The 15,323-nt window shown below is 42.0% G+C and overlaps 3 protein-coding genes across 3 annotated transcripts in view; all 3 read left to right on the forward strand.

The window, feature by feature from the left end:
- Nucleotides 1-522: 522 nt before the first annotated feature.
- PCDHB7 (protocadherin beta 7) lies at nucleotides 523-2,913 on the forward strand. The gene is made up of 2 exons (XM_006866238.1): nucleotides 523-2,018; nucleotides 2,154-2,913. Exons 1-2 carry the CDS (start codon nucleotides 523-525, stop codon nucleotides 2,911-2,913), a joined length of 2,256 nt encoding a protein of 751 aa, XP_006866300.1.
- Nucleotides 2,914-6,351: 3,438 nt separating this feature from the next.
- Nucleotides 6,352-8,748, forward strand: LOC102840472 (protocadherin beta-13-like). Its single transcript, XM_006866183.1, has one exon. It carries the CDS (start codon nucleotides 6,352-6,354, stop codon nucleotides 8,746-8,748), a length of 2,397 nt encoding a protein of 798 aa, XP_006866245.1.
- A 3,074-nt stretch (nucleotides 8,749-11,822) lies between these two features.
- The window catches only part of PCDHB16 (protocadherin beta 16), a 4,072-nt gene continuing 571 nt past the window's right edge, over nucleotides 11,823-15,323 (forward strand). The window contains exon 1 of the mRNA XM_006866184.1: nucleotides 11,823-14,078. Coding sequence (XP_006866246.1) covers nucleotides 11,823-14,078 — 2,256 coding nt within the window. The remainder of the gene's footprint in view (nucleotides 14,079-15,323) is intronic.

The raw sequence follows: 15,323 nt of genomic DNA on the forward strand, positions 1-15,323 counted from the left end.
AGTTTTCTTAAAATTTCTTTTTGCGGGGGAACCAGGGTTTAAACTCATACCTTCCTATTTAAGATAACAACAGATTAATTTTGCTATGAATTCAGACTACCGGAAGGAAAAACAATGTAAGCACTTACTAAAATTACGGAAACCGTTTGAGGGAAAAGATGGCATGAAGCAGCAGACACTGGGAAAAATCATTCCTTCAATCCGCCATCTTTTTTCTTCTATTCTTGAGAAAAGGAATAACATACAAAACACGCAAGGTGGCGCTGTTGACTAAAAAAAAAAAAGGGGGGGGGGGGTGAGGAGGAAAGAGAACACAGAGCTTGCTGCGTGTTCCAGCGTAAAGAAGATAGCTGACCAGAAAAGTAATGGAAAGGAAAACATAGGAACAGGAGTGAGGGAAAGTGGAGCTACCTCCTCACAAACATTTCTATTATCGAGGTGATTTCCAAGGATTTCGGTTGCTGCCATTTCCGAGAACAGTTTGAGGTCCTTTGGAAGTTTTCGTGAAGATTCCAGGGAAGAATGGAGGCTGGGGTGGAGCGTGCTGAACAGAAAAGGCAAGTCTTATTTCTTTGTGTCTTTCTTCTGGGTGTGTCCTGGGCTGGCGCGGAACCGTTGCGCTATTTTGTGGCGGAGGAAACAGAGAGAGGCACGTTTCTTACTAATTTTGCAAATGACTTGGGATTGGGGGTTGAGGAACTGTCAGCACGAGGACCTAGAATCGTTTCAGATCAGAGCATAAGATTTTTACTACTAAATCCGCTTACTGGTGATATAATATTAAATGAGAAATTGGACCGAGAGGAACTGTGCGGGCCTACAGATCCCTGTGTGTTGCCTTTCCAGTTATTAATGGAAAAACCCTTTAAGATTTACCGTGCTGAACTTTGGGTCAGAGACATCAACGATCATTCTCCAGTATTTCTAGATGGAGAAATTCCCTTGAAAATATTAGAAAGTACCACGCCAGGGGAGGTATTTCTCCTAGAACGTGCACAGGATTCCGATGTTGGGGTCAACAGCCTACGTAACTACACCATCAGCCCGAATGCCTATTTCCATATTAATGTCCATGAGAGCGGGGAGGGGACTATCTATCCAGAACTGGTACTGGATAAAACGCTGGATCGCGAAGAGGTGCCTGAACTCAATTTAACCCTAACAGCCTTGGACGGCGGCTCACCGCCTAGATCTGGGACAGCTCTGGTAAGGATCCTGGTATTGGACATAAATGACAATGCCCCCAAATTTGTGCAGTCGCTGTACAAGGTGCAAGTACCAGAGAACAACCCGGTGGGTTCTCTGATTGTGGCCGTGTCAGCTAATGACTTAGATACAGGAAGCAATGGGGAAATAGCTTATGCATTTTTTTATGCCACCGAAAGAATTCTCAAAACGTTTCAAATCAATTCCACATCTGGCGATCTCCATCTTAGAATCCAGTTGGACTATGAGGCAATCCAAACTTATACATTAACCATTCAGGCCAAAGATGGCGGAGGACTTTCTGGAAAATGTACTGTGGCAGTTCAGGTAACAGATATAAATGATAACCCGCCAGAACTGCTCTTGTCATCATTTACTAACCCAGTTGCTGAAAACGCCCCGGAAACGGTCGCTGCTATTTTTAGAATTCGTGACAGAGATTCAGGGAACAATGGAAAAATGATATGCTTCCTCCAGGAAGATCTTCCCTTCATACTGAAGCCATCAGTAGAGAATTTTTACACTTTGGTAACAGGGAAACCTTTGGACAGAGAATGGAACGCCGAATACAATGTCACAATCGTTGTCACCGATTTGGGGTCACCCAGGCTGAAAACCGAGCACACCATTAGAGTGCAAGTCTCTGATGTCAATGACAATGCTCCCACCTTTGCCCAAACCTCCTACACCCTGCTTATCAGAGAGAACAACAACCCCGCAGTACACATGGGCACGGTCAGCGCCACAGACAGAGACTCAGGTACCAACGCTCAAGTCACCTACTCGCTGCTGCCCTCCCACGACCAGCACCTCCCTCTCGCCTCTTTGGTCTCCATCAATGCAAACAACGGGCAACTTTTCGCTCTGAGGTCGCTAGATTACGAGGTCCTGCGAACGTTCGAGTTCCACGTGAGCGCGGCAGATGAAGGCTCTCCGTCACTGAGCAGCGAGGCGCTGGTGCGCGTGGTGGTGGTGGACGACAACGACAACTCGCCCTTCGTACTGTACCCGCTGCAAAATATCTCTACGCCCTGCACTGAGCTGGTGCCCAGGGAGGCTGAGGCGGGTTACCTGGTGACCAAGGTGGTGGCCGTGGACAGCGATTCAGGCCAGAACGCCTGGCTGTCCTACCAGCTACTCAAGGCCACGGAACCCGGACTGTTCAGCGTGTGGGCGCACAACGGTGAGGTGCGCACTGCCAGGCTGCTGAGCGTGCGAGATGTGGCCAAGCACAGACTGGTCGTGCTGGTCAAGGACAATGGCGAGCCGCCAATGTCATCCACTATCACACTGCACGTGGTCCTGGTGGACGGTTTCTCTCAGCCTTACCTGCCGCTCCCGGAAGTAGCCCCGAATGAGACCCAGAGCGACTCGCTTACCGTCTACCTGTTCATTGCTTTGACATCAGTCTCCTCACTCTTCTTGGCCTCTATACTTTTGTTCATCACGGTCCATTTGTGCAGAAGGAATAAGTCCGTCCCGGTGAGTCGCTGTTCAGTGCCTGAGGGACACTTTTCGGACCACTTGGTAGACTTCAGCGGTACTGGGACGCTGTCCCAGAGCTACCAGTACAAGGTGTGTCTAACAGAAGGTTCCCGGGCCAGTGAGTTTAAGTTTCTAAAACCAATTATCCCCAGTCTTCCACCCAAGAGCACTGAGAGAGAATTGAAAGAAAATCTCTCATTTCAGAATAATTTAGATTTTTGATAAGAAATGAAAAATAAGTGCTATTCTATTGTGTCTGTAAATATAGTCCTACTAAGAAATTCTGAGGCACCTGGGAAAAAAAACATAAAAAACGATTTCACATTATTTCAAGTACTCTGGATGTCAATAATTTCCTTTGCACAGACAGATCCAGCTTCAGTCCTAAATGTTGATGTTAAGTGCCTACTCAGCGACCCTGTTTAGAGTTTCAAAGAATTGCCCATCTTGAGGTTCAAACCAACCTTGCAGTCCAGTGTATTATCCTGCAGCGGCACACCAGGACTAAATGATGGTGGTGGTGGTGGTGGTGGTGTGCCCCGGAGTTGGTTCCCACTCTTAGCAACCCTGTATAGGATTTATGAGGCTGTAAATCTTTGCGGGAGCAGAATGCATCATCTTGCTCCCACGAAACTGCTGGTAGATTCGAACTGCTGACCATGAGGTTAGCACCCCGATTCATAACCACTGCTACCAGAGCTCTTTAGCCCTCTACAAAACATGGAATTTACATGTGTCGTATTTTATCTTAAGTAGTTATGATTAATGCTCCATACTAAATGACATAATAAATCTTGTTTAAATTGTATTTTATTGTCTTTCATCTTTATTGCTTCTTTCATTTTCTGAGTTGTTTAGAACGCTATACAAGTATTTCAAAAGCAAAAATTTTACTTGTAAGCTTTTAAAGTGTTTGCATTTATTATGCATCATACACTATTTTAGCACTTCTAATCTCAAGAGTACCTGGTGTGGTGCTATGGGCTAATGCGTCAGACTGCAAAGTCATTTGAATTGCAAGGTCAGTGGTTCAAGCTCACCAGCTGCTCCTTGGAAACCCTATTCAGGGTTGCTATGGGTCAGAATCGACTTGACAGCAGTTAACAACAACAACAGTCTCTAGGAGGCATTTTATAAATTAGGAATCAAATGCTCGTAAAGATTCAGTGAATTCATCAGTTAATAAATTGACTCTGGGTCAGTGACATTGTAAACATGCCTTACTTATGTGTTTATAATTTGTTGTTGTTGTTAGGTGCTGCCTAGTTGGTTCAACTCACAGCAACTCTATGCAAACCGAATGAAATACTGCCAGATCCTGTGTCATCCACACAATTGTTGCTACGTTTGAGCCCATTGTTGTTGCCTCTTTGTCAGCCCATTTCTTTGGGTGTTCTTCCACTTTTTCGCTGACCTTCCATTTTACCAAGCATGGTGTCCTTTTCTAGGGATTGGTCCATCTTAATAACATGTCCAAAATACATTTTGGTGGCGGTGGTGGTAGTATGCCATGGAGTCGATTCTGCCTCATAGCAACCCTATACAGGATTTCCGAAGCTGTAAATCTTTATGGGAGCAGAAAGCCTCCTCTTTCTCCTGTGGAACAGCTGGTAGTTTTGAACTGCTGACCTTGAGATTAGCAGCCCAATTCATAACCTTAAAATACACTTTAGTACCAGCCAAATTTCCCTCCTAATTAAGGAGAAGAAATCATCCTTTCATGTTTATACTCCTGGTCATAGATTTACTAAATTTATAAATAATAATATATGTATTGGTCTATGGTTTGTATTTTCTTATAGACCAATTGTCTAGTTTTTCTGGATCAACTTTTTATTATGCTCTGAACTAACCAAATTCCAAGTAAAAGAATAAAAAGATCAACCTGTACTTTCTCTTTGCTTTCTTAATAGTTACATTCATTTCACAGAAAAGATGAATGGTAATGAATAGGATAATTATATAATTTTGATTGCATCATTAGTTCATAAATTTTCTACAGTCTTTCCTACCTACTTTTGTAATGTTTTCCTGCTTAAATTGGAAAATTTACTATAAAAGAGTTTCCCACTCCAGATATATCAATAAAGAACCATGAAGTTATAAAAAAAAAAATATTAGATATGTAGTATTAAAGAAAAACATAAATGATCCCTAAATTATTCAGATTCTAGAAATTAAGAAGACATTTTATTTGTTATGATCATCTGTAACTCCTATTTCTTTGAAAACTATTCAGATAATTTCAACAAGACTGTGTTATGAAAATAGTAAACACCGATGCTGGCGATTGAAACTAGTACACGTAGTCCTGGACTATGATGTGATTCTGTTCCAACAACTCCTTCACAAGTCTGTTCTGACATGAGTTAAATACTTCCCCCCTGCCCCACTGCCAGTTTGCATAGCTTGTTTTGAACCATAAATCATAACAATAAGATCTTTATGTGAACATCTGAGAAAGATGGCATCAGTAAATTCTGCCTGCAACATTAGATATATATGTAATACATATTACTGATTTTTAAAAACTCTACTACAATAGATTCTGACTCATAGTGACCCTATAAAGCATTTCAGAGGCTGTAAAGACTTACAGGAGACAGTAGTCTTATTTTTCTCCTGAGGAGCAGAACTGCCAACCTTGCAGTTGGCACTCCAGTTCTTATCCTACAAGGCCATCAGGGCTCCTTATTAATTAATGATGTTGTCATTAAGTGGCATCGAGTTGGTTCTGACTTAGAGCAATCTTGTATAGGGTTTACAAGAAGCGGCTGGTGGGTCTGAACAGTCAATCTTGTGGTTAGCAGCCCAATGCTTATCCTACAGTGCCACACCAGAAGTTGGATTCTTTAGAGAACTTAAATTTAAATTTCACTGACAACTTGTAAGTCTCAAGACTATGCAAGGCATAGTTTTATGAATAGATAGATGAAGTTGATTTCATAAGTTAAGCTCTGTCTATTTCTTCAGTTACAGAGGGAGTGGGGAGGAGGATTATATCTTTATGTGGTCAGTACAATTATTATCCCATTACAGATGATAAAATGGAAACAGAAAAACAATGTTTCCAGGGTCCACATCTAGTAAGTATTCTCAAAGCTCATGGTAATAAAAGTGTATAATTTCTATGTTGTTCCAATTAGTTTTAAAAATTATTCCTGCATGGATATTTTCTTCCCAACCAGGCTGTTAACCAAATAGCTTCTTTCTGCTTAAAACTCAATGGTAAAGTACCTACTACTAAATAACATTTCCTTTTTTGGCCTTCAGACTGTTGTCTGTGCAGTAAGTGTAGATAATTCTAGTGTTGTAAACCGTACCTAGCAGGTGGTACAACATAATATAGGCAAAGTTTGAAAATAGCATCCATTTCCATCCCAGAAAATGTAAGATTCTATTAGAACACGTGGTGGCGCTACAGGATAAGAAGGTACAAACCGGAACCGCAACTCTGGCTTCTGTAACAAGCAAATTTTAACCAACAGAACCTGGAAGCGAAGGGGAAGCTTGGACACCAAGGAAAGAAAATTGGGATGAGAAAAGGTCTATTCGCCAAAATATTTAAGAAGTATCTTGTGGCTTAATCAGAGTTTTAGTTCCTGGGGTTTTACAATTCAGTGAATCCATCCTCTCAGGAAGCTGTACCAAGAAAGAACAATGGAGGCCAGCAGGAAGCTCATTTACAGACAAAGGCAAGTCGTTCTTTTCTGTTTCTTCTTGGGTTTTTCTCAGGCGGGCGCGGAACCTAGGCGTTATTCTGTAGTGGAGGAAACTGAGGGCAGCTCCTTTGTTACCAACATAGCAAAGGACTTGGATCTGGGACAGAGGGAACTCATCAGGCGTGGGGCTCGGGTCATATCCAAGGGAAACAAACTGCGTTTGCAACTCGATCTGGAGACTGGAGATGTGGTGCTAAATGAGAAACTGGATCGTGAGGAACTGTGCGGCGACACAGAGCCCTGTGTGCTACCTTTCCAGATTTTGCTAGAAAACCCCTTAGAGTTTTTTCAAGCTGAATTGCAAGTAATAGACATAAATGACCACGCCCCATTGTTCATGGACAGAGAAATATTACTAAAAATATCAGAAAGCAGTCCTCCTGGGACTACCTTTCCTCTGAAAAGTGCCAAGGATGTGGATGTAGGTGGAAATAATATTAAGAATTATGTCATCAGCTCCAACTCCCACTTTCAAGTCCTCACCCGAAAACGCAGCAACAATAGTACATATCCAGAGCTAGTGCTGGACAAAGTGCTAGATCGTGAGATGGAACATGTGCTCATGTTAACCCTCATGGCCCAGGATGGTGGCTCTCCTCCTCGATCGGGAACAGTCCAGGTCCACATTGAAGTCCTGGACACCAATGACAATGCCCCTGAATTTGAGCAGCCTCTATATAAGGTACAGGTCCCTGAGGACAGTCCCATAGGCTTCATGATTATCCGGGTCTCTGCTACTGACATAGATATAGGAGCCAATGGAGAAATTTCTTATTCATTTTTTCAAGTTTCAGAGGAGATTAGCAAAACTTTTGAAGTAAATCCCAGTACAGGAGAAATGAGACTGAATAAACAACTTGATTTTGAAACAGCTCCGTCTTATGAAGTTAATATGGAAGCCAGAGATGCTGGAGACTTTTCTGGAAAATGTATTGTTTTGGTTCAAGTCATGGATGTGAACGATAATGCCCCAGAAATATCCATTACTGCGTTTACCGGTCTGATCGCTGAGAACTCGCCTGAAACTGTGGTTGCAGTTTTCAGTGTTTCAGATCTTGATTCAGAAGAAAATGGAAGAACAGAGTGTTCCATTCAGAATGATCTGCCATTCCTCCTGAAATCTTCTGTCGAAAACTTTTACACTCTAGTAACAGACAGACCTCTGGACAGAGAGAGTAGATCTGAGTACAATGTCACCATCACCGTCATGGACTTGGGAACCCCAAGACTAAGAACACAGCTCAATGTAATCATCCTGGTCTCGGACGTCAATGACAATGCACCCACCTTCTTCCAAACCTCTTATACTTTGTTTGTTCGCGAGAACAACAGCCCCGCCCTGCATATAGGTACTGTTAGCGCCACAGATCAAGACTCTGGCACCAATGCCCAAATCACCTACTCGCTGATGCTGTCCCACGACCCGAAATTCCCTCTGGCCTCCTTGGTCTCCATCAACGCAGATAACGGGCAACTGTTCGCTCTGAGGTCTCTGGATTACGAGGCCCTGAGAGCGTTCCAGTTCCGCGTGGGCGCGGTAGATGCAGGCTCTCCAGCTCTGAGCAGCGAGGCGCTGGTGCGCGTAGTCGTGGTGGACGATAATGACAACTCGCCCTTCGTGCTGTACCCTCTACAGAACGGCTCTGTGCCCTGCACCGAGCTGGTGCCCAGGGCGGCTGAGACGGGCTACCTGGTGACCAAGGTTGTGGCTGTGGACGGCGACTCGGGCCAGAATGCCTGGTTGTCCTACCAGCTGCTCAAGGCCACAGAACCCGGGCTGTTCAGCGTGTGGGCACACAACGGCGAGGTACGTACCACCAGGCTGCTGAGTGAGCGCGATGCAGCCAAGCACAGACTGGTCGTGCTGGTTAAGGACAATGGCGAGCCTCCAATGTCGGCCACCGTCACGCTGTTGGTGCTCTTGGTAGACGGTTTCTCGCAGCCTTATCTGCCGCTCCCTGAGGTGACCTCGGAAGAGACCCAAGCGGACTCGCTCACGGTCTATTTAGTCATTGCCTTGGCTTCCGTCTCATCGCTCTTCCTGTTCTCAGTGCTTTTGTTTGTGGCGGTGCGACTGGGCAAGAGGCACAGGACGACCTCAATGAATCACCTCTCAGTGCCTCAGAGCCACTTTCCGGGCCACTTGTTAGAAGTCAGCAGGACTGGAACACTATCGCATAATTACCAGTATGAGGTTTGTCTGACAGGAGGCTCAGGGACCAGTGAGTTCAAATTTCTGAAGCCGATTTTACCCAATTTCCAAAATCATTCCCCTGGGTCAGAAATAGAAGAAAACCCCAACTTTAGGAATGATTTTGGTTTCAGTATTCAGTAACAATACTTCTTTTTCATATTACATATTTTTAAAAATTCATGGTAGATTCATGGTGATAGTTTGGGCCATCTATTGTGGATTTGAAATTGCACCAAACTTGCCTGCAAGATTTCTTATGTTATCCTTATAAAAATGTATGTTACCTTTTCTTCATGCCTGTAACAAGATTAATGATCCTAAATCTTGCCTCTTGAAACATGAAGTCAGTTTCAAGTCAAAAGTCAAGCCTTTGCTCTGAAATAGAGGAGGAATGTGTTTAGGGTGGAAAAGTGAAAAAACTAACTCTTTGCAATCACTTTTATTTTCCTGTAAACTTTTGGGTTTTTTTTAATGAGTTATAAACCATTGGAAACATACAGAGTAATAATGTATTAACATTTACACTGGAGTCTTCCTATTTGGGAAGGAAAGATTTATGCAGAGAGAAGATCTGTCCCTCATAGGCATAAAGTTCTTTGAAGTAGTTTTCCCTAATATGTTAAGCTACAAATATTATGCTAATTGTGCATCTTTTCATGAATATACCTATGTTGATTCTAATGCAACTTCATAATGCTTTTCATTGGTTTAAAAAGAGACAAGATTACTGTACCAATTTATCTTATGAGATGAAATATCATGGCAGTGAAACTGGCTTTTCCCATTTTGAGAAACATTAAACATAGTTTTTCTGTGACAGAAACTGTGACAGTAGCCACCCAATTTCTATCAATATTTTTTTTTTTTCTTTAGAAATGGATCTCAAATTTTGTTCAGGACACTAATGAGTCTGTCAAGTCTTAAGAGTAAAATTTCCCAGCCTACTTGACAGCTAGGACTGCTAATATCATGAGATGTATGTATAAATGTTATAGGAGACTTCCAGTAAGTTTGCTTTAAGGAAGATGATTTATCTAGGAAGGGGATACTTTACTTCTTTAACTGATGCATTTGAATTATGGTGTTGGCAAAATATATTGACTATACCAGGGACTGCCAGAAAAATGAACATATCTGTCTTGGAAGAAGTACAGCCAGAATGCTCATTAGGAAACAGGATGAAAAGATGCCATCTCATGTATTTTGAATATGTTATCAGGAGGGACCAGTCCATGGAAAAGAAGACATCATGCTGGGTAAAGTAGAGGGTCAGTAAAAGAGAGGATACCCTCAAAGAAATGGATTGATAATGGTTGAAACACTAGAATCTGACATAACAATTGTGAGAATAATGCAGTGTTTCATTCTGTTGTACATGAGACACTATGAGTCTGAACTGACTTGACAGCACTTTAAAACAACAACTGTTCCCCGTGTTGCTTGGAATGTAGTGTCTTGGCTACCTCGTGAACAGCCCTTTTGTACTATACAGTATCCTTAGTGATGTAAACAATGAACTCTTACTGTGTGGAATAAACTAAAAAGAGCAAGGGGTCCCTCATAATCAGTGAAGTCATTACATCATCTCTGGATTGCCTATTTTGGAACTCCTTTTACTTAATAAATAAGGAAACTTCTATCTCATTTAAATCATCATTGTTTTAGTTTTGGTGGTACTTCCAATTTTGTTGTACTTTTAGTTTGTTTTGTTTTTCATAGTAAATTTTTAGTGATATATACATACGTATGTGTGGAAAATGTACAAATCTTAAGTGTACAGTTGCTTGAATTGTTTTATTTTAATTCTATTTAAAGTTGTATTCATTATGCTTTATGCATTATATTTTTGCTCCTCTGTCAAACCATAAGGAGGTTGGCATTATTATCCCCTTTTACATATCAGGAAACTGAGTCTTTAAAAGTTGACTTACTTGCTCACAATTCTGAACAATAGGAGAATTTTAAGTTCATCCGACTCGACTCAAATGTCCATGTCTTAACCAATTTGCTATACTGTCAGACATTCATTGGTAGCATTGTTTTCCTAACTAAGGGAGTGAAATTCATCAAGTATTCCTACTGCTATTCTACAAAGTGAACTCCCCATGTGATTAAGTTGGACCAACACAGATAATTTAAAATAATTTCCCCATCTCAAGGTCTGTAACTTAATCACAGCTGCACTTTTCTTTTTGACATGTATGCTAACATATTCACAGGTTCCAGATATTAGGATATGAAAATCTTTTGAAGACCATGATTCTACCTACCACAGCCTGGCTGGTTGTAGGAGAAATTATGCAGTCTAGTAGTATCTCCTATGGTCAAAAAAAGGCACATGAAGATCTTTTTACCAGGGATTTAGGACTTATTGATTAGGTGTTTTAATCCCAGACAAAGTAATTAACAGATTTCTAAAAATTGTTAACAAAAGCAATGACTTGATAAAGATATCATGAAATCTTTACTATAATTCAGTTCAAATTATGGAAATGCCTAAACAAGAAAATCCAAATGCATGGTGGACCAATCTTGTGATCTACTTATTTGGGAAATATTTTTTTCAAAAATTTAGAAAAGCTTACAGTTCTCTTTTTGATGGCATTGGTTAAGTACTGTTTTCAGAACCTCCACTGGTTGAAAATTTACAATATCCATTCATTTGTAATTCTATGGTATGTTCTATGAAAAAATATATGGTTGTGAAACTGTTCTCGTTACTTCAGAAACATTTTGCTTATATATTTTTTTCTCAGCTTAATGTTATTTTACTTAACTGCCAACATCTCAACCATCAATAAAATGAGAGATCATTTGCTTTTGTATTCCTCCCTGTGCAGTAACACAGAGCTCTATCTGAACATATAAACATAACATGAAAAAATAACTCAGTGTTTTGTATGACATAACACAGTTGATATTGCCTGCTCAGTACATCAAGGAAATTTTTACCTTTAGAGTTAAACCAGAAAATATATACCGCAGCGAGAACACATGGTGGCGCTGCAGGTTAAGATGATGAAAAATGAATTGCCTGTGCAGTTTCCCTAAGCTGCCAAACAAAAGAAAGGCTTTCTCAACCGAGTAAAAGCGGGTGTGGACCTCCTTTTAAATCTATTCAGCGATATTTTATGACATTCTGGACTACAAGACTGTGCTACCAGGATCCTGCCCATACATGAAGCTCCTGTGAACCAAATTTGCAGGAAAGAACAATGGAGATTGGATGGATGAACAATCGAAGACAGAGGCAAGTCCTAATTTTCTTTGTTTTGCTCAGTTCGTCTAGGGCAGGCGCTGAGTTGGGGCCTTATTCAGTGATGGAAGAAATGGAGAGAGGTTCCTTTGTGGCAAACCTAGGGATAGACCTAGGGGTGGGATTGGCAGAACTGTCTACCCGAGGGACTCGGATCATTTCTCCTGGAAACAAAGAGTATTTGCAGTTGAATGTTCAGACTGGTAATTTGCTAATAAATGAGAAACTAGATAGAGAGGAGCTATGCGGCCCCGCTGAGCCTTGTCTACTACATTTCCAAGTGTTAATGGAAAATCCCTTAGAGATATTTCAGGCTGAACTGAGAGTGACAGACATAAATGATCATTCTCCAGTATTTTCCGAAAGAGAAATGACTCTAAAAATACTGGAGAACAGTCCTCTAGGAAATGCGTTTCCTCTGAAGAATGCTCTAGACTTGGATGTAGGAAGCAATAATGTTCAGACATATGAAATCAGTCCCAACTCCCATTTCCGGGTTCTAACCAGCAAGCGCAGCGACGGCAGAAAATACCCTGAACTGGTACTGGATAAAGAACTAGACCGTGAGGAGGAGCCTGAACTCAGATTAACCCTCACGGCGCTGGATGGAGGCTCTCCACCCAGGTCTGGGACCACCCAGATCCGCATTGAAGTTGTGGACATAAACGACAATGCCCCAGTGTTTGAGCAATCTCTCTACAAGGTACAGTTTCCCGAGGACAGTCCCATAGGTTCCCTGGTTGTCAAGGTCTCTGCCATTGATTTAGACAGCGGAGTCTATGGGAAAATATCATACACACTCTTTCAGCCTTCGGAAGATATTAGCAGAATTTTAGAGGTTAACCCTATCACCGGAGAAATTCGACTGACTACACAAGTAGATTATGAAACAATTCTGTTTTATGAAGTGGACATCGAGGCCACGGATGGGGGAGGTCTTTCAGGAAAAAGCACTCTTCTCCTACAGGTGGTGGATGTGAATGATAATGCCCCAGAAGTGACTATATCTGCACTCACCAGCCCCATCCCAGAAAATTCGCTTGACATTGTAGTTGCTGTTTTCAGTGTTTGGGATCCTGACTCTGGGTTAAACGGGAAGACAGTTTCCTCCATCCAAGATGGCCTTCCCTTTCTTCTGAAACCTTCAGTCAAGAATTTTTACACCCTGACAATCGAGAGCTCACTAGACAGAGAAGTAAGAGCAGAATACAATATCACCATCACTGTCACAGACTTGGGTTCCCCCAGACTGAAAACCCAACACACCATAAGGGTGTGGGTTTCAGATGTCAATGACAACGCTCCAACTTTCACTCAAGCTTCTTACACCCTGTACATCAGAGAAAACAACAGTCCTGCCCTGCACATGGGCACCATCAGCGCCACAGACCAAGACACAGGCACCAATGCCCAAATCACCTACTCACTGCTGCCACCCCAAGACCCGCACCTATCTCTCACATCTTTGGTCTCTATCAACGCGGACAATGGACACCTGTTTGCTCTGAGGTCGCTGGATTACGAGTCCTTGCGATTCTTCGAGTTCCGCGTGGGCGCTGCAGACGCAGGCTCCCCAGCGCTGAGCAGCGAGGCGCTAGTGCGCGTAGTGGTGGTGGACGACAATGACAACTCACCTTTCGTGCTGTACCCGCTTCAGAATGACTCTACGCCCTGCACTGAGCTGGTGCCCAGGGCGGCCCAGATAGACTATCTGGTGACCAAAGTGGTGGCTGTGGACGATGACTCGGGTCAGAACGCCTGGTTGTCTTACCAGCTGCTCAAGGCCACGGAACCCGGACTGTTCAGCGTGTGGGCGCACAACGGCGAGGTGCGCACCGCCAGGTTGCTGAGTGAGCGCGACGCGGCCAAGCACAGATTGGTAGTGCTCATTAAAGACAATGGCGAGCCACCGATGTCAGTCACCGTCACACTGCACGTGCTTATAGTGGACGGTTTCTCACAGCCTTACCTGCCGCTTCCAGAGGTGGCCACGGACAAGGTCCAGGAGGAGTCGCTCACTGTCTACTTAGTCATTGCATTGGCGTCGGTGTCATCCCTCTTCCTGTTCTCTGTGCTCCTGTTCATCACAGTGCGGCTCTGCAGGAGAAACAGGGCCGCCTCCATAGGTGATTTCTCGGTGCCTGAGGGCCACTTTCCAGCCCACTTGGTGGAAGTCAGCGGGACCGGCACCTTGTCCAAGAGCTACCAGTATGAAGTTTGTCTACCTGAAGCTTCTGGGACAAGCGACTTCAAGTTCCTTAAACCGATTATTTCTGACTTTCTTCCCCAAGGCGCTACTAGTGAAATTGAGGAAAACCCCACTTTTCAGAATAGTTTTGGAACTAATTATTAATAAGAACCCATCTAATAAAGGCATTTGTTCTTTAATACTTTTCTTGATGGTTAGCTAAATTGTGTGTGTGTGTAGAATAAGCACTGGACTTCAAACCACAAAATAGGCAGTTCAAACCCACCAGTTGCTCCTTGGAAATCCTATACAGGATGGTCACTAGGAGTCGGAACTGACCCAAGGCATTTAACACCACCACTACCAATAGGAGTCTTGTTATGACATTGAAGGATAAGCACTGGACTGCTAACTGCAAGGTCGGGTTAAAACCCACCAGCTACTCCTGAAAAATCCTATAGAGGGCCTAGAACTGACTGGATGACACTTAACAAGAACCATTACTACCAATATGATTTTATTTCATTTCCTCCATTTTGTTTCTTCTCAATTTCCAACCTTTTGCTGAAGTTTTTCCTCCTATTTTACCCAATGAGGTGTTTTCCCCTAGAATCTTAATGAATGAAAAAGTCTTTATTGTCAAAATGAATACCACTCAAAATATTTTCTTCTAGTTTATCTCTCTCTACATATACACATCTTTATTTGGCTTTATATCTATCATCTCTACATTATTGTTATTTCTCTTTTTCCGAGGACCTCTTCAATTTTTAAAATAATCTGTGGCATGTGATACATATATTTAGTTTTTTGATATTTCTATTTTTTCAAAATTGGTATTGTTGATTTGTCATATTTGGTTTTTATTATAACAATTTTAACTGTCATATTTTAAAACAAAGTTTTGTTGTCACTTTAGTAAATATCCTTATTTGAAATATGTTTCTATAATAAATTATATAAATAAATACCTAACAATTCTTAACAGAAAATGAAAAGAAAAACTGTTGTAAGGTATTGAGTGTGGGGGGTGTGTGTGTGTTTAAGTTTGAAGAAAAAAAGAGCAAAGTTTAGGCATTCTATAGCATTATATGACATTTTAACTAATTTTTGCTTTTAATTCTGCATGAAAAGAAAAAAATCACTTAAGTCCCTGTTGGGTTTTAACAAGCAAGCCCCTGTCTGTTTTTTTAAAAAGTCCAACAGAAGTCATTAGAGGTTTATACAGTGTGGCTTTTATAGTTAACAATTAGAGTTTTACTTTTTTTTTTT

This window comes from Chrysochloris asiatica, unplaced genomic scaffold (assembly GCF_000296735.1).
Source record: "Chrysochloris asiatica unplaced genomic scaffold, ChrAsi1.0 scaffold00087, whole genome shotgun sequence".
Classification (NCBI taxonomy): Eukaryota; Metazoa; Chordata; class Mammalia; order Afrosoricida; family Chrysochloridae; genus Chrysochloris; species Chrysochloris asiatica.